Genomic DNA, 20226 nt, shown 5'->3' on the forward strand with positions numbered 1-20226 from the left:
GAGCCACAGGGATCTTTGATGCTATTTCTCTACTGCAAAGGGCGAATTAAAGCAGCGATCTTTAGCCAAAGTTGGCTGCTTAAGTAAATTTGGCTGTTTTGAGGGGCGAACACATAAGCTCACTTTGAAACGCGCACTGTCGGCAAGTAAAAGAAGGGTAGAGCAAATGAGCGAGATGCAGCGATATTCGAAAGTCAAAAACCCTCGCCATGTTGTACGGGGCGCTCGTCGGTCCGGTTTATACAGCCAGCGCTCGGGGATCGAATATCTTTGCAGTTTGACTTTTGTTGCACCACCAGCCAGAAAACTACAGGCACAGAGAGAAACAACGGAGCGAGTGTGCGAAAGGCGCAACCAAAATTAGCATTTGCCAGTGGGTTTTTGCTGGTTTGCGGACGAACCGAAAACCTGCACCGTGCAATTGCAACCGTGTACCAACACCAACACCCCCCACACGTACTCAAGCGAGTGAAACGATTGTTTTTTTCCAGCACAGCAGGGGTGAAGAAAAGTTTCGAGGAAGTGAAAAAAAACATACCAACACTGTCCCCGTGTGTGCGTGTGACCTAGTGTGTGTGTGCGTGCGTGTAAAACTACAGCAAGACCCGTGGGCTAAGCAGTGTGAGTAAAGGTACGGTGTGTGCGCACACACACACACGTTCAGCTGTCACTGTGCGCCAGTGGTGTGTGTGTGTACGCTCTAAAACACACACACACACGTACGGAACGTCAGAGAACGTCGTTTTTCTGGGGCACCCTTCTATCGCGTGTGTGTGCTTTTATTTGTTCCGTGTAGTTCGTCTGCAGGATAGGATCATTCTGTCTCGCTCTCTCGCACACACTATCCCGTGGCGTTTGTGTGTTGAAATTTCGATTGCGTTTTACCATCGACGAGCGAGATTTCGGGGTTTTTCGTGGTGTCACTGCAGCCAAATCGAAGTACATCGTCGCATCGGGAAGGAGATTGTTGTTCCTTCTCCACATACCCACACGCACACGCACACGTTTGTAAAGTTTTGGAGTGTTTTTTTTGGTTGCTTAATTATTCCCACTTTAGAAAAAACTAAAAGAAGGTAGCGAGAGCGAACGAGAAGCCAAAATTGATTCGTAACACACACACACTACGTGCGCGCTCAGTGTGTGTAGGTAGTGTAGGGTGTGCTGCACAAGAGGAGGAAGCACAGTGTGCCGTGGCAGTGTGGCACCGATCTGCGAAAAGTGTGGTGTTGGAAAATTCGAAGTGAAAAAGGCGTGTGAAGGTGACACACACACACGGTGTGTGGCCGTCTACAGGGCGGAGAAGCAGTTTGTGTGTGTGTGTGTGTCTCGTAGAGTAGACGGAAAAGCTCACCCGCAGCGCCGCCCACCCATCGTCCCAAGATCTGCATCACAAATTTGCACAACACACATCAACCACTTCCGTGAGCAAATCGTGCAAAACGCGCAGTCAACGGGAAGGAGCTGCACAGTGTGAGTGTGACGCGCGTGAAGAATCTGGTGACCAATCATCACTCTCCCTTCCTCCCCCTCTGGCGGTCGCGAATTAGCGAGTTGGATTCAAGTTCGTTTCAAGCGCTACGTGTAAATACACACACAGAGAGACACGCACACACGCACGGCGGATCATCAACCTAAGCGCGTGTGTGTAGGCCAGTCACAACAGTCACAACAACAACACACAGCCGTTTTGTGAAGTGAAGTGAAGGAAGGCCTTGACGGTCTCGGCTGTGTTGTGCTTTGGCCCTGCGGAAGTCTCAGGTGCCACCGAGCGCGGGGAACATGGATTCCGACGATGAAAGCTTCGAGGAGCACGACTCGGGCAACGTGTCCAGCGGGGACGACGATTTCGCGATGGACGTCGATATCAACAATCCGCGCGACCGCGGCCAGGAGACGGACGAGTACCCGTACGACGTGCTGACGACGGACGAGATCGTCCAGCATATGGTCGACTGCATCAAGGACGTCAACACGGTCGTGGAGGTGAGTTTTTGAGGCGAGGGAAAGGTCGCAAAGGGCGGAATGGAGGGGTTCGTCTGTTTGACCCCCCTCAAAGAGGCTGTGTGTGTGTGTGTGTGTGTGTGTGTGTGTGTGTGCGGTTCACCCAGGGCCGTAGAAAATTCGAGGTCATTATTCGAGTGTTTGTGTGTGTGCGTATGTGTGCAAAGGGTTGAGGAAAATCCTTGTGAGTGGCCAGCGCCTGTGGCCAGAAGGTGTGTGACACCTTTTTTCGCCCCCTGTGCTCCACAACACACAAGACAGCCTACTTGTTTGCTGCTGCGATTTTTGTGTGTAAGTTTATGTGTCACCCTGTGCGCCTCCTTTGTTTTGGCTTTTGTGTGCGGAGTCAGTGGACGGACCAGCAGCAGCAGCAGCAGCACCAGCAAACTGTCAACTTGTGTGTTGTGTTTTTGTGTGCGCGCGCCCATATCTAGGTCATTTTGTGTACGACTTTTGGGTGTGTGTGTGTGTGTGTGTGTATGTATCGTATCGCCCCTGCCCCTCCCACTCGTAAAACACCCGCTCGAACTGTCCTCCTTGGTGTGCTCATTATGGAAAATCATTTGTGCATATGATTAAACCTTCTTCTTGCCAGCACCACCGCACCCAACCAACCCCCAGAACTTTGTTCGCATGTCACATGAATTGTTTGGGAGTTGGGGTGGCCAAGCATAAACATCTCTCACCCTTAGCCCCGTAACCGTCTACGCTGTAATTATTCTGCGAAATCCGCACCACTGTATGGTCTATTATTTCGTCATTTCGATATAATTGCGTTATGATTTTAAGCGCACCCCCCAAAATTCAACATACCCCACTCCCCCCATTCCACTGTAGAGAGTCAGCTGAGCTTGTTTTTGGTATTGTGTCTTTGTTTCTCTCTGTGTATGAGTGTGTGTGTGACATCAACACAATTTGCGTATTAGGTTTTTTTTGCCTTCTCCACTTCACTGTTGTGTGTTGGCGCACTGGTGGGGGATGGTTGTGCGTGTGGAAATGCGCGTGTGCGTGTGCTGCTCGTGAGACGAATGACGACGACGGCCTCCCCCCTCCCCCCCACGCGACGGTCAAGGTGTTTTCAAACGAGGGTATACTACCATACCACACACATAAACACATGGCCCACACTGTACTGAACAGTTGCGTGTGTGTTTTTGTTGTGCATTGTGCATTGCGCTGGAAAGAAAATGCTGCAGCAGCATGCAAAAGCAAACAAAACACACACATATAAGGAATTACACACGTGAACGAAATAGATGATCAACCAAAGGATTATGTTTGGGAGTATGAATCAGGACTTGCTTTCTTTTAGCTGATGATGTAGTGAAGACATGCAAAGGGTCTAAAAATAATAAAATAAAATGCAAAAACAATAAAAGACGGACACTTTTATGGACAAGTATTTGTCAAAACAGAACATTATAAGCAATGGCCTTAATTTAATAATCAAAAGTGGCATAACAATGTGTTAAAATGATCGTTAAGCAACTGTTAGCAATACAGGGGTTTCCCCAAGCCATTTTCGAGTGTAAACCGTTGTTTTTCACGTTTCATTTTCCTCATTATATTTTTTTAATTCTTCAGTTTGATTTTCAAACACTTCTACGGTCTATTGCCATGTTTTTTTTTCCTTTCATCGTGATGTGCAAACCATTTTCAAAATTACAGGGTTTTCTAAGTCAGTTTGGAATGTAAACATAGTTATACATCGCATTCAAGATGTTTTTGAACAGCTGTCAAATGGTTTATTTGTTTCAAAATGAAATTCCAGTTTCAACACATGATTATCCACACTTAACAAAGAACTGTCAAACTCAATCTAGCTTGAGACGTGTTGAAAATCATGCTGTAGAAATGAAAGATTATTATGAAGGAAATGAAATGCCAGATCGATGTGGAACAACATTTTGCATGCGTTCAAAAACAATGTTTACATTAGAAACTGACTTGGAAAATCCTGTAATATTACATTCATTTTTGATGCATTTTAATCATATTTTCGCTTTAAACGGCACATAAGTATAAAGCTAAACCTTCATCATTTTCAAATTGGTACTCTTTTGATATAAAAAAAATGCATCAACATCCATGTAATATAAATTTTAAAAATGTTTTGAATGAATTTTGATCATATGAGACTTCTAAATCCCGGTGAAAAAACAATGGCAAAATACCGTTAAAGTGGCGAAAATCAAGCTGAACATTGCATGCTAGGGTTTCATTTAGACGAACTGAACGTGAATCGCGATTCATTCGTGCATTTCAGTTAATGAAAATATGGTAAATGGTTTATTTAGCAAAACGAATATAATTACTTTAATACATCTTGAAAATTATTTGTCAGACCAGAACAATATTTATTTCGACGGGTAGCACGTTCTTTCGTTCTTTAGGATAAATTGAATTAATCGTACAGTTCTGGCTCTTAAGGCACAACTCTAGTTTACATTCGAAAGTGGCTTGGAAAATCCAACCATGAAACGAACTATAAAAACGTTAGCCTCAAACTCTGGCGTGACCGGCCTATCATAGATTAGGGAAACGGCAGCAATAGTATGTCGCAAAATTAAACAAAATCATTTGAATCATAATAGAAAATGGATAGGTAGAAGCTGAAGTTACTGATAATAGAGGAGGTTTGAAAGTGGAAATGCTGTTGAGAGTACATTTCATACCTTGATACCTAAATGGGAAGTAAACATGAAGCAATAGGTGACTGATTTTCTCAACTTTCAACCAATTAGTAAAGTGCTTTACAGCCAATATGAGCATTTCAATGTTATTTTAAAGAACATTTTCATTGAAAACTTTGTTACCATTCTATCGATTTATAATTCATTACAATCTATCTAAAATTCGAATAACTCCTATCAAACTACATGCTAACCAGATTAGCTAGAATTCTAGCGACCTACATCCAGATTAAACAGAATTTTGAAAGGTTTCTAGGAGGGAATTTCCTTTCCCGGTACTTTCTTTTCTTACATTTTTGGACACAATTACGTTTCTTTTACCTAAAACAGTTAATAAAATTGCATACTTTTCTCGAACATCTAATCTGTACAGCCTTTTTGCATAAATGCATCGCTTTTAAACAAACAAATGCTCCAGTCTTTAGTTTTGATTCTAAATCAATTTAAATTTGTTTAGGGATAATTATAAATTATTTATATTTTTATAAATTAAATTTAAATAAGGAATAAATGAGAAATTTGGATTCATTTGCTTATTAAAAATAATAATTTTTGCACACTTCGCATATTCAAACATGAATAGTGTGCCCCAAAGATTTAATTTATTTAGAAATGGTCAAAGTGAGACAAAGTATTGAAATGGAATGGAACATATCGAAATGATGTAAAGGGCCTTTAGGAGGAGCAAACTGCGCATAGGACTGCAGGAAGGAATAATTAAGCGCGATCATAGAATGTTACAAAATATCATATCTTGCTTCTCCAAATGAAGCTCTTAAACCCTAAATTAATACAAATATTATATATCTTTCTTTTCTACTTCAACCCCCATCCAGATCCCAGCCACCATTACCCGGATTCTGCTGAACCATTTCAAATGGGACAAGGAAAAGCTGATGGAACGATTCTACGATGGCGATCAGGATAAGCTTTTTAAGGATGCGCACGTGATCAATCCGTTTCGAAAGCCAAGTATAGCACTCAAGCCAAAGGTAGGTGGGAGGAAAGAATTTTCCACCCCAACACAACAGTGACCATTTTCATTCACCGTCGTTTTCACTTCTTCTTTCTATTTGCAGATCAAAAAGTCCAGAACAGAGGATTGTGAAATCTGCTACTCAACGTTTCCTCCCAGTGTAAGCGCGTGTTTCTTTGTTTCCTTTTTTTGGATTTTCGCCCCACCCAAGTAGGGGGATGTTTACCCTTTGATCCCGCGGCACGGTGATCTTCGCCAACAGGACGAACGTACTGCTGCAGTGTGTGCCCTTTGAAAGTGAATCTTTCGCTTCCTTGCCCTTTCAAGCGCACCCCAGCAGCAGCTACCCAGCTCGGTGTGTTTGGGTCCACACCGTAGTTCTATGGCGTAGTATTACGATTGGCGTGCTGTGGTTGATCGACGGTGTTTGGCGCGTTTTATTTTGAATGTACACACTCCGACCACATCCTGCGGTGTGTTGCCCGTCCACTGGGTGGTTAAATTTAAACACCCCCCTGCCCGTCCCTACTGAGAGCTTAAGTGTGCATTTTGCCAAAAACACCTCTCGCTGCTGCGGCTGCAGCAAGTTCTGTAGCAAAACAAAAACAGTGCCGAATGTAGCCAAAAGTCAGTGCGGTCGCAGGCGGGGGCACCCGCTGCGATCGTTTCTGGTGTGAATTTTGTATCGTGTGTGCGTTTGATTTTGTAGGATGGGACGGCTTCAAGGCCATCAGAGAGTTGCATTCCATTCTGAGGAATTGGAATTGGTTGATGTTTTGTTTATTGAGGTGGAATTGTGTTTTTTTTGCTTTTTTCTACCATTTGGTATCATTCAATGCGAGAAGTTCTATTTTTGCAATGAACTGAATGCAATTGTGAAGGAATGTACAAACGAGCGAGTTTAAAGAATCATGGCAAAATTGAAGATTTTTTTCAATAATGGCAAATTTTTATCTTTTAAGAACGCTGTATCACATGAGAAGAATTTGAATTGTAACTTTCTAGTTAAAAACTCAAATTGTATTTGTTTTAAACTATAATGATATGTATTTCACGTTTAGTTGCAAGCCCTAAATGTTTAGTCTGTATGAAAGATTATGATATTATTCAGCCATGTAAAATTAATGTTAATTGTAATTTCAGTTCCAATCAATCAATGGGCCCTTTTCTCTTTAAAGACAGTAGGTTCAAATTTCAGCCTGTCAGCTGTTTGAATTGTATAGCAGTTTTCGAGCAGCTATCAATGTGGGTATAACATACATATGGGCTTATCCCTAGGCGTATGTTTTTAGGAGGTTTATTTTCATCGCTTCTGCTGGGCGACATTGTGGGAACCATTTGTCAATCCTTGCATACAAATTTCAAAAGTTTATGTAGACCAGGTTGTCTCATAGCCTGTTTTTTATAACCAAATTAAAATGTCATTTTTTCACAGGGCGGGTGGAAACTTTTGCTCGAACAGGTTTTCTGGCAACTTGACGAATACAAAAAACACTCTTAAAATCTATATTATACACACTACAAGTTCTTCAAACACGTGAAATATTGCTAATTATAAGCTATATCAAATCTGAACGACTTAACGTTCATCTATGTTTTGATACAATATCTTCGATGAGGACACCAATGTCTATGGAAATTAACTTCATCCGTTCTGTCAAATGGTGTTTTTGTGATTCATAAAATAGTTGTCAAACTACAGTGAAATCTCTCTAAGTTGTAGTCTCTTCAAGATGAATTGTTTCTTTAAGATGAATATTTTAACGGTCCCGTCATATTCCATATATTGTGTATCTCTTCAAGATGAATGTCTCTCTAAGGCAAATGTTCTTCAAGCTGCATTTGCGATTTGGCAGCCAAAATTCCCTAAGATAAATGTTTCAACAACAGTTCACAAAAATATTGGTTTAAGGATACCAGGTTTTTTTGGTGGTTTCTTGGAAATTTCATAGCAACTACTTCATTAGTTTTCCTCAACATGAATATATCTCAAAGTTGACGGTCCCTTGACGCCCAAGCTACACGTATCGGACGTCATCGGACGATGCCATAAAATGTAGGACCGCATGGAACAAGAGATTCGCGTCGGATCACAGCGGGCCGATTTTGTTGGGGATTTGACAGTTGCCGTTAACGAATTTATGGCATCGTCCGTTGTCCGGTACGTGTAGCTTGGCCGTGAAGATTCACCTTAGAGAGATTTCACTTTATATGGGACGAGATCACATGGTCTATGTACACTTTGATTCTAAATTCCTCCACCTGATCTCATTTTTTTGCACCTTGAGAGAATGAAAAAACCACGACTTTGTTTTGACATTGTTTCGAGCAGGTACTCGAATCTAATTCTAGCATAATTCTATCTAAGGCTAGAATAATCTAGACTGAAAATTGCAGGCTAGTTTTGTGTGTGGTTTTGTATGCAGTGTTGACATGATTTCAGCCGCCAACTGTCAAACTCCACACACAAAAGCTGACAAGAATCGTGAAAGGCCCCAATATCAGTATTACTTAAGGCAGCGAACGCGCAAAGTACGGCTCGCGAGCCGCATGCGGCCCTTTGATTTCGAGATGGCGGCTCTTAGCCGTTCATATGTTTCATAGAACTTGCACACATTTTTACTCTTGGTTTATTTATTTGATACTTCACGTTCCATGGAACTATTTCTGCTTTAAAACTCCTGTGAAAATAACTGTTTCCCACGAAAAATCGAGCAGAGTTTGGTGAATATTTTTCGTGCAAGTTTTGCCATTCGCTGTAGTCTGGTTGACACAAATCTTTACTTGTAATCTTTTGATAGGTGCAAAGAAAACTGCGTGTTTTTGTTATTAAACTTATTTTTGGAATTCCTGCGCACGAGAGAATATTCTTTTAAAGGGTTTTAATGATTTAATGTCTATCAATTGTCCAAACTTTCACAGATGATGACCGGTCTGGAATGCGGACACCGTTTCTGTACGCAGTGCTGGCAAGAGTACCTGACCACCAAGATCGTCGAGGAGGGGCTCGGCCAGTCGATAGCGTGTGCCGCCCACGGATGTGATATTCTGGTCGATGACGTAACGGTGATGCGGCTGGTGCAGGATCCGCGCGTCCGGCTCAAATACCAGCACCTTATCACCAACAGTTTCGTGGAGGTAAAACCCACCGTCCCGCTGTGTTGTGTTGTGTTGTAGATGAATATCAGCATCATCATCATCGGCACTAATCACCGATCACCGAGGCGTTGTTTACTAATTTCAAACGCCCTACTCAGCGATGTCTCTGACCCGTGTCTCATGCTCTCTATCTCTGTTTCTTCCTCTTTTTTTTAATAAAAATGCAGTGCAATCGATTGTTACGATGGTGCCCGTCGGCCGACTGCACGTACGCGATCCGGGTGCAGTACGTCGATCCGCGACCGGTTGTCTGCAAGTGCAACCACGTGTTCTGCTTCGAGTGTGGCGAAAACTGGCACGACCCGGTACAGTGCCGGTTGCTGAAGAAGTGGATCAAAAAGTGTGACGACGATTCGGAAACTTCCAACTGGATCGCCGCCAACACGAAGGAGTGCCCGAAGTGTAACGTCACAATCGAGAAGGACGGTGGCTGTAACCATATGGTAAGGGTGTAGTAGTACGCGTGGGAAGGTTTTACATACCACACAAGTGACAATTACAAATGGGTCTTTCTTGCTCTGTCTCTTGATTTAGGTATGCAAAAATCAAAATTGCAAACATGACTTCTGTTGGGTATGTCTTGGATCTTGGGAACCGCACGGTTCGTCCTGGTACAACTGCAACCGGTACGACGAGGATGAGGCCCGTGCGGCACGTGACGCGCAGGAGAAGCTGCGCTCCACTCTGGCAAGGTAGGGTGGTTTTTGCTCTTTTCATGGAAAGAATATCGTTAAAACGACGCTTTAATATCTCCATCGTTTTGTTTTACCACAGATATCTCCATTATTACAATCGCTACATTAACCACATGCAGTCGCTCAAGTTTGAGCACAAGCTGTACGCTGCCGTCAAGGAGAAGATGGAGGAGATGCAGCAGCATAACATGTCTTGGATTGAGGTACTGCTGTTAGCGCCACATAGAGCTTTTTCGTATAACCAATTCCCAAAAATCAATGCTCCTAATCGTGTGTCGCGCCTTAACTTCCAATTGTAGGTCCAATTTCTGAAGAAAGCTGTGGACATTCTCTGCCAGTGTCGTCAAACACTCATGTGCACTTACGTGTTTGCCTACTATCTTAGAAAGAATAATCAGTCCCTGATCTTCGAGGAGAACCAGAAGGATCTGGAAACGGCGACGGAAACCCTGTCCGAGTACTTGGAGCGTGATATAACGTCGGAAAATTTGGCGGACATTAAGCAGAAAGTGCAGGATAAGTACAGGTGAGCTCAAACGAGAGCGGACGTTGTTGAAGGTGCTCGTTACTAATAACCCTTTAATCCTTTCTGTTGGCCAGATACTGCGAGAAGCGTCGGAAAGTGTTGCTGGACCACGTGCACGAAGGCTACGAGAAGGATTGGTGGGAGTACACCAACTGATGATCATGATCGTGAATGCTGATGCAGATATGACGGAATGATGGTGGTGTGTGCGTGTGTGTGGTGTTGAATGTGAACGATTAGAGTGTTGGATCTGAAGCAACGCGTCGTTCGACTTAATAACTAGTGGTTCAACTAATAATTTATAACCCTCGTAACGCTTCGGGGTCCCATCGGTCGAACGTGGTCGAGGGAGGTCGATGTGGTGTAGTGTCGGCGCAGCGGGACGCCTTTACCTTAGTAAGAACCGAAATGCGAGACGAGAGCAATTCGACCAATTTCAACTGCCCCCTCAACCAACAAACACACACACACACACATACGCAAAGAAGAGTCTTCGCCGTCGCTCGTGTTGTAGCAAAATAGATGCTCTGCTTGGTGTGTGTGTGTGAGAGAGAGAGAAAAGTCCCGATCGCGCCACATTTAAATTAATCGAAAAAAGATGGTAGCCAAAAGTAGGTTTTGTTATCTACCGCTGATACGAACGGGAGAAAGGGAGATAGAGAGAGCTTAGCACACACAGTTAGTAGCAGGCAGATATCCTTTTTCAGCTGTCCCCCCCCCCCCCCCCCCCCATTTGAACTCTTGATTTTGATTCTCGGTTAGGATTTCCTATACTTACCAATTTGGATATATGTGTTTGTCTGTGTGTGCGCGCGCGCGCTTTGTAAAACATGAAACCCTTCGTTTTGGTTTGTTGTCTTTACTAAATGCACGTAATTATTTTAGAAAGCAACCGTTACAACATTATAAGCCCTAGGCTAGTCGCAAGCGAAAGAACGATATAAAAAATCACACACAGAGCTGCTTGGAAGGATTGTATCATACTTTTGCACACACACATACATTTGCAAAACTAAACAGTATGAAAACGGAAAAAGAAAAATAGGAAACAGAAAAAAAAAGAAAAAAAAACGTTAACAAACCTTGACCCACTAAACAAAACGAACCACTGTTGTGTTATCGGTGTAACCTTCGCCACACAAAGGGGCTAGAAGAGCGGTAGAGGGAAGAGAAATGAGAAGCAGAGAGTATGCTTTCATATGTTGTGTGTGATATAGGGTGCCGTGTGCGTGTCATGTAGCTGGGGCGTTACATTTTATAATTTCCTTTTTCCTTTTTCTCCTATTTTCGTGCAAGAACTGGCTGCTACCCTGAACCATCCAACTTTGCATCCCCTCGGAATTAGAGGAAGAATCGTGTTGTCCTTTGTTATGCACCACCCTCTGTTTTGTAGTATTTTACGGGCATCTGTACTTTGCTGTGTGCTATTGGGGCCAAGACACAACGTGCTTCTTGTAGCTATTGTGGTGCGCGGGTGTGTGTTTTGATTGTTTGCTTTTGTTTTTCTCTCATCACCCATAATTGCTAGTGTAGCGAATTTTTTAACATTAAACAAACGTAACGGCGAAACACTACTCTTTCATGTCCATGTGATCCTCCTACGTATATTGTTTATGGTTTTGATAGGTTTCCCCCCCCCCCATTTTTGTCTTTAAATGCTTCATCAGTTAGTTCCTTTTTCCTCCATTGTATGGACATAGTTTTCTTGCCATTCTGCTGCTCTGGGACAACAACTGTTTCGGATTTGTTGCAAAAAAAAAAAATCAACCCCAAACGAAGAGCTGCCATCTCGTGCATACTCTTACCCCGATAGTGGTGTTGTGTAGTAGTAGTGTGGGGGGGAACATGTGAAAGTGTGATAATAAAATATACAGGTGGTACAAATCTGAGATGGACGCTTCGTTTCGTTTTCTTTCTGCCTCTGTTTGTCCCTTTGTGTGTGTGTTTTTGTTTTGTTTTGGACCGCTTTTGGATTCAATTTTGACTAGCGAAGGACGGTATCAACCTTTTAAACTTAGATTTGTGAGCACCTTCTTGCAGCATAGCTGCCACAAACTTCTACTTATTACTTCTTAAATTTATTTTTTTCTTTTCTGGCTGTTTCTCTTTCTCTGAAATTGGTTGATAGGTTTGTTAATCCCTTTAGACGAATAAACAAAAATAACATTTTAACTCGATTTCGTAACCTTTGTACGAAAAGGGAAAGCTGTTGTTGTTAGGTCTGGTTTCGTGACGCAACCAAGCGCGAGCTGTCGATTGGTGGAGTTGAGCAAAGCAAGCAAAAAGCAAGAAAAAATGCATACTTTTTCCTCCAAAAGTGTACATAAACTGTGACATGTGACTCTCATTACGCAAATGTCCCAAAGAGGAGGAGGAGGAACAAATACACTAGCAGGCGGTAGTGCTGAGAAGAAGAAAACGTACATTTCACGAGCGAGCGAGATGTATCGAATAATTGCACGCAGTGAAAGTTGTAAGTAATTGAAAGCAGTTGAACAAAATAGAGAAGCAACAAAAAAAACAACACCCAAACACGTGTGTATCTGAAGATTATTGTTGATTATGAGGTGTGAGTGAGGCAAAGCGTTACAAAGAGAAGAGATATAAATCAGAGAAGCAAAAAACATAACTATAGCAAAATGAAAAAAGAAAAGAAAACGCGCGTGAATAATAACTGTATGTATGTATAGAGAAAAGGAGATAGAAAAGGGAAAAAAATGAAAGAAAGTCGTAACAATTAACACTTTGTTAGTGAACCGTGCGATGATGTTGAGGGCGAAAGCAGAAATTAGCTAACGAGAAAAGGCAAACAAAGTATAAAACAAAACAACTGATAAAAAAAAGAAGATAAACAGAAGTTTAAGAGTGATGAATCGAACATTATATATATATAGTGAGTGCAAGAAAAAAAAAGAAAGAGAGAAAGGAAATGAGGAAAAGCATCCGCAAAAAATATATATTATATACATAGTACGACAATGGAAAAAACTCGTGAATTTACAGTAAATAAAACAAGGAAACGCAAACAGTGATCAAATATATTTGCGCTAACAAATAGAAGAAGAGAAGAAGAAAAAAGCAGAGCAACCAACACAGAAAACGAATAAAAAACATAAACAAAAAAAAACCATCGAATGCGTGTGTCAATTGATTAGTGAACCGTGTTTGGCGTAGCAACATAAGCACACGTACTGTCGTCCCTATCTGTCATGCCCGCAAGATAGATAGTCCACTGGTGGTGGTGCATCTCGGATTACTACTAACACGGATGCACCTAAAAGTGCATTAAATGCAAAATGGAAGATAAAAAGAGAGAGAGAGCGAAACGATTGCAACATAATAGCCCTGTCGTACTGTATCCACAGCCTACCCTGGTTAGAAGCACCTTAACCTCCAGGTTTCCATCCCCCATTGAACGCGTAGTTGTGCCTTCACCGTAGTAGGCGGCCCCCGTTAGGAGGGGCCGCCTGAGCAGGGATGGCGGTTTTGCGCATGGGTTTTGATGAAGCGTTGCGCACCCGATTGGGCATTGTTATTGGATTTACTATCCCCTCGCCGCGCTGTCGCCACGTTTTGTATTTTGAGTAGTCACTGTGGAGGGGCGGACTGGGGGGGGGGGGGGGGGGGGACAAGCTTCCGGGTGGTGTGGTGGAGAGTTTGATAGAACGCGCTGCACGACCCCGTGTACGCGGGCACGATACATGCGCGCGCGCGCGCTCAAGCATTCACAAGTGATACATTTAGCAAATGGTAAGCCGTGGTCGCGGTCGTCGTCGTCGTCGTCGTCAGTGTGTCGTCTTCCAGTGGATTCAGTGTGTATACCACCGTGCGAAAACCGTGTCGAAGCCGAAGAAGCCGATCATCGCATTTGTTGACTCGAGTTGCTCGGTTGCTGATGGCTGCTGGTGCTTTGGTGGAACATCCTTGCGAAACGGAGGACGCAATCGCTACCGCACGATCGGGATCGGTTGATCGATAGGCGTTGCACTACGTACGTTCGTCGTTTGCTCTTCGGACAGAGAAGTTACGCATACCAAATCCTGATTTTCCCGTGTAGTGTTCAAGGTAATTGACTGGTCCTGATGGCCGAATGACTGACTGAACTTCCTCATCAAAACAACAAAACTGTTTAATGTTTAATGTTTGTGTGTATATGTGTTTGTGTCCATCGAAAGTGACAAAGTGACGATTGTTTGCCCCCGCCTGCTAAGTGCATTACCTGACTTATCCTGAACCTCTCTGTAATGTGTGTCTATTTACGCAGTTCCGATTGTACCACTCACCCGGACATTGTGTGTGTATTTACATCAACAAAAAGAAGGAAAAAAGCGTTGCCATTTTTTAGGTCAACCCGGGGCTTGGTGTCCCCGTACCGAAAACCGAACCGGTGCCGATAAGTAACCTGTTTTATTGTTGTTGTTGTAGTGAGCATCGGCAGGGCCCAGGTTCCACCAGCTGCATGTGGACACGCGCCAAACGGTGTTAACACATTAGCACCTCGGCTTTTGATACCCTTGGAAAGAGGGGCAATGGGGCAGAAGCCGCGGACACTGATAATTGTGAGGGCAAATATCGCCAAAAAGGTGTTGCGTCGTCATCGGTAGCGCCTCCTTTAGGGGGGTACACGTTTTGAGATCGAGATTTGTTTTCGTTCGTCGCCTAACGCGCACCTGAGTCATCGCAAAATAATGGAGGACGCACTCCGCTCTGCAACTGTTTGGTGTGATCAATTTAAGTTTGTGTGTGTGTGTTGATGTTTTGAAATAGTATGATCAGTGTATGATCAGTATCAAACATTTGGCGCCATTTTGAGTGGAGAAAACCTTGTCCTTTTACCACATTTTGCTGTGTTGTATCTACAACCTTGACTGCAAAGGTGGCAAATCTATTGGAGTTTTTTTTACCTACATTAACCACACAAGTTATGCGTTGTTTGGGAAATACCATTATCAGCACAGAAGCATGCCCGTTGGTATGTGGTACCTTTAGTGTGTAGGGCGCGTCGCACGTGTTTGCTTATCGAAACACAAAAGGTGCTAACGGGTGCGATGATCGTCACTCGGTCTGTTACGGTTTTGAGAAGCAATTCATTCCAGGGGCAGACAGAGAGAGCGAGAGAGACATTCTTATAGCTGCAGTTGCTGTGCAGTTTATCTAGGTTTAACGTTCTGTAGAGTTTGGCGGGAATGTCTACTGGAAATTCCCCTTTTTTAACGTATTTGCAGCCCTTTACACATGCTCTATTTGTACAAAGTTCTGGATACTTTTGGTACGTCATCGGCGTCACACACACACACATACGTAAAATGTCGTCAGATGATAAGTGCGCGATGAAAGCGCAACGAGACAAAAATCAACAACAAAGTCGCGAGCACCGGCACAGCCGAGGGGCTGCATCACGTGGAAACGTGATCGTGGCCATGAATCACCACACTACAAGCGGCTGTTGATGGGCTCGCGTAGGAGAGCCGAGTGATTTTTACTGTGTATAAGATCGTCGCACGATCAAACATAACAAGATGCCGGTAAAATGTGTTTTAAGTTTGTTTTTCATCCAGGAAAAAGGAGAAAAATTGATCATTAACACACACACATACGCTAAAAATCTCAACACATATGATAAGGGTGCGCGCTAGATGTGCTGTAGTGCGTACTCTCTACACAAAATAACGTCCAGCCAGCGGCTGTTGCGCCAGTACGGTACCCAATTGAGCCAAATTGAATTAGAGATGGGATGACAAATTTAGATGGCGAATAATTTGATTATCCTGTTTCTACTCTTTCCTTTCACTAGGGGTTTGCTCTACCCCCTTTTCAGGCTGCTCTGCTGGTAGAGCACACTTGACTAAGCTTGGTCCAGCTTTGACGTTCGGGATGGTTTGGTGGCGGTTTTTTTGAGGGTCGAATGTGACATCGTTTTACTCGAATCAGGTCCGAAAAGGTTTTTTTTTAAGGTGTAATATGAAATTTGAAAGTCGGTCTCGTAGTACAGTCGTCAACTCGTACGACTTAACAACATGCCCGTCATGGGTTCGATCCCCAAATAGACCGTGCCGCCATACGTAGGACAGACTATCCCGCTATGGGGGGAAATCAATAAGTCACCGAAAACCAAGCCCACAAGTGGTCCAGGCAGACCTTGACCGACAACGGTAGTTGAGCCATAGAAGAAGAAGAAGAGAATATGAAATTTACATACAAGGAGGTTAGTTGATCGTGATTGTAACTAAATCTTAATGATCTTTAGAAATTTATTGTTCGAAGTAACCGATCGATTGATTTAACCGAGTCTTATTTAACTGAGAGTCGAATGATCAATTTTACCAGTATGTCTGAGCAAAATTGTATAGGTAGTCAACCAATAAATACGTGACAATATCAAAGGCAATGGCAGTGAAATACCGCTAGAAGATATACCAAATTACCCGAATTTATTATTTTGGGATATTATTTGATTATTTCGTTTCAATCCAAGAGAAAACCTAGGAATTTTCATTTTAATGACCTTATACGAGATTTCTTAATTAGAATCCATCAGGAATGACACGGGTGGAATAATATACAATATGTTCCCGAGTTACTCGGTTCTCGGCTTACGCGAATTTAGAGATACGCGACATTCCAAATTTGAATTTGAATTTGAATTTGAAAAGTGTGTAAAAGTAGTGAAGTGTAAAAAAAATGAGCAATCAATTACATGTTGGTCAAAAATCGTGATATTCGACTTACACGGATATTCGAGTTACGCAGTTTCCTCGGGAACACATAATGACCGCGTATCTCGGGAACAGAATGTACACAAACGTGTTTTGGACATAGCACGATATTCGATATTGGAGAATGACCTTTTCTAAGAGTGTGTTTTTATTGTAAAGTTTTTCAAATATTTTATATATCGTTAGTAAGCTAGCTAAATGAGTACATTAAAAATATTCAATTTATACAATTAATGCCATTTAGACAGAGTATTTTTCATAAGAAAATTTTCACAAATTTTTGAAGAGGTTGAATCCTCATGTTCTCTTCACCTCTTTGATGGATGTCATGGATCTTCTTCTTCTTATTCTTTGGCACAACAACCGCTGTTGGTCAAGGTCTGTCTGTACCCATTAGAGTAGTGAGCTTGGCTTTCAGTGACTTATTGTTACCATAGCAAGATAGTCAGTTCTACGTACGGGGACACGGGCTATTCGGGACTTGAACCCATGTCGGGTATGTTGTTACGTCGTATGAGTTGACGACTGTACCACCAGACCGACCCATGGATGTCATGGATGCCTTAACAATAATCCCAAAATGCAGATTACAAGAACGATCTTGAACCCTGACTTAGACAGAAAAGTGAGTCATGTTCTCATTGAAAAGATTAAATTCTTGTAATCCTCTGTTACTAATGATCGATAAGAAGAGAAAGCTTCTAATAACTTGTACCTAACAGCTTCTAACAGCTGTAGTACCAATGTGATAATCCATACGTACAACATAGCCAACTCACCGGAGCATGGCGAGATGTGATCCTACAAGAGCAGTATACGTGAAACAAGACAATGTACATAAAAATATTAGTGGACATTGGATCATGTGTGAAGATCTTCTCGAAACCTAGTTTTAATTGTTTTAATGTTTATTTATCGTAAAATTTTTCAAATATATACTGTATTTGAAATATTTATGTTATCAACAAGCTTGCTAAATATGTGCATTAAAACCCCATTAATGTACAAATTTGAAAAATATCACTCATACCAACTTCTTCTTCTTCTTCTATTTGGCGTAACGTCCTACGCGGACATGCTGGCCTATACTATACAGGCTTTCGAGACTTTATTCATTACCACACAGCCGGATAGTCAATCCTTGCTACGGGGGGACGGTCCATTCTAGGCTTGAACCCATGACAGCGGGGATGTTATTGAGTCGTTCGAATTGACGACTGTACCACGCGACCGCCCCCCAACTATTTACCACGAGAATTTATTTAGACATTTGTATCCTATCGTCTTCAATTATCTTCATATCTCAAACATGACAGACAAGAAGAACGATCTTGATCAATATGAGTCCAGGTTTAAGCATAAAAGTGAGTCATGTTCTTATTTAAAAGATTAAGGTCCAGTAATCCTCTGTTACTACAATACATAAGTTGATTATGCTTATCTATTTCCCAAGAAAATTATCATACTACACGTTCGTCTTACGAGTCATGCGCATGAATTACGAAGTCAACTCCACTAAGGCAAAACTTTGAAAATTATGACTAATTTTCAGCCTCTTAATGGTCTTATTCACTTTTTGGAATAGATCTAGGGATAGTAAAAATCGAAAAGAAGAGAAAGCTTCCAATAATATGATCAATCTATAGTACCTATGTGAGAACGTTGCAGATCTTTTGCAGATCGCTGCAGAGTCGTTTATTGACTTCTGATAAGCGCATCATTGAAAATGAGTTTACTATTCGACCCAACCTTATACTACAGGTTTATTAAATTATCAGACATAGAAACATAGTATCAAGAACAGATGCTAAGTTCTAATGATATCCAGACTAAAGGTTAAAGTAATCATTCATAAGCCTGATATGGGATACATGCCAAACAAGCCCCTAATGCCGATCGAGAGCAGGTAAAAGAATATCACAATCAGCAGCATAAAATCCTGAAATGCTAACCTCGACTAGTTTCAACCATTTTAAACACTTTCAAACTCCCACAAAATACCATCGAGTGCTTCGAAAAGACCGTCACACCATTACCGGTACACAAAACACCATATTCTGGGTTCATTTACCACACTCCAGCAAGATCTCCACCACAACCACATGACATGCATGCCGCCCAGTGTACGGCGTAAGTTGATACCAGTTTTTGGCAGTTTTCGCCGGCAGCCAGCCGCGGAGTTAATGCGTGTCGCGAGAGTCCATCCATCCGATGGCCATGAACGACGCCAGCAGAGTGCGACGCAGCACCACTTTTCGTTAGGGGCCGTGTGATGGAAGACCGGGAAAAATTAACCGGAAGTGTATGGACAGTGTATGTGTGAGTGTGTGTGTGTGGGAGGGCTCGTGAGTCACTTAATGCTTACAAATTGAGCGGACTGGATCGTGCGCGGGAGAGTAATTTTGAGATTGTGGATTGGATCTTGCAAAACACTGTCAAGTAGAAGCTGTCCCAAAAATAACCCTAAATGCGTCTCCAAAAAATCGCAAAAAAAAACCCTAAAACTAGATTAGGTTGGTTTTAGAAGCTGAAGGCTTTTACAGAATAGAACCCAGTTTGAACCAACTGAGCGTTGCATTGGATGACTCTAAGCTGTGTTATATTACGAATTGATCAAACCGTACACAGTGTGTCATTAGAGTTAGCAAACTTAACGTAATTGCAACAATTATTTGTCTTTTTTTGGTTAGTGTCGTTCGATATTTGTCTTGCCAAATCCATTGATATATACAAAGACCAGAGAGAAGAGACCTTCAGCATGAAGGCGAGTCTATGGATTGCTAGCTTGCCAAAAAAAAACGAACATTGCTCCCTGTCGCTGCCCGCGTGGGGTTGGTGTATTGATACAGCTGGCCAGACCTACCGCTGCTGCCGTACAAAGCCACACACACACACGAGCACACGAGCACACAATACAACAACCTCTCGTGACAGACAGGCAGTTTGCCGAAGCTTAAGCCTCGTAACGACCATCCGATAGATGCATCCCAACGGAGATCTCCAACAAGATCTTCTCGTAAGACCGGTAGAGAGCAAAAGGAGAAGGGAAAGGTGTTTGGGATATTTTTCCGAGTTTCTGCACAATTCTCAATTTCACAATTGGTCACACTAGCCGGGGTCCATTTTTGGACCTGCAGCAGCACCAGCAGCAACTGGGACCATAAATAACTTCGCAAACAGTAGCGCAAACCTTATCACTATGAGCTCATAGCAGCACCCCTTTTACCATCTTTTATACCCCAGAACTTGAATTTGGACTTCTTGTTGACGAGGGAAGAGCCTTTGGGAAGCTGGCAGAAGCTTACGATCACGTTGGGAAGGCGTTTTAAGCTGTCGCGTTTCGCGTGATGCTGTTTGCAGTATGATAAGCCAGAACAGACAGGGTTTATCTCCGGCTGTTAATCTTTCAGTCGCACTCGGGAATGGTAAGAAATGGTCTTGCATATAAAAGGCGTACGCC

General features: G+C 42.6%; 1 protein-coding gene across 2 annotated transcripts; it reads left to right on the top strand.

Annotated features, from left to right (window-relative positions):
- The first annotated feature begins 234 nt into the window (after positions 1 to 234).
- On the top strand, positions 235 to 11939 carry LOC120959756 (E3 ubiquitin-protein ligase ariadne-1). Of its 2 annotated transcripts, none has more exons than XM_049609951.1 (10): positions 235 to 621; positions 1058 to 1983; positions 5531 to 5686; positions 5774 to 5830; positions 8593 to 8808; positions 8997 to 9272; positions 9364 to 9521; positions 9604 to 9727; positions 9824 to 10050; positions 10125 to 11939. In XM_049609951.1, exons 2-10 carry the CDS (start codon positions 1780 to 1782, stop codon positions 10204 to 10206), a joined length of 1500 nt encoding a protein of 499 aa, XP_049465908.1. In that variant the 5' UTR covers positions 235 to 621; positions 1058 to 1779; the 3' UTR covers positions 10207 to 11939. The 2 variants fall into 2 exon arrangements, with proteins under 2 accessions (XP_049465908.1, XP_049465909.1); XM_049609952.1 differs by having other exon boundaries at positions 235 to 373; positions 492 to 1983.
- The last annotated feature ends 8287 nt before the right edge of the window (positions 11940 to 20226 follow it).

Source organism: Anopheles coluzzii, chromosome 3 (genome assembly GCF_943734685.1).
Source record: "Anopheles coluzzii chromosome 3, AcolN3, whole genome shotgun sequence".
NCBI lineage: Eukaryota > Metazoa > Arthropoda > Insecta > Diptera > Culicidae > Anopheles > Anopheles coluzzii.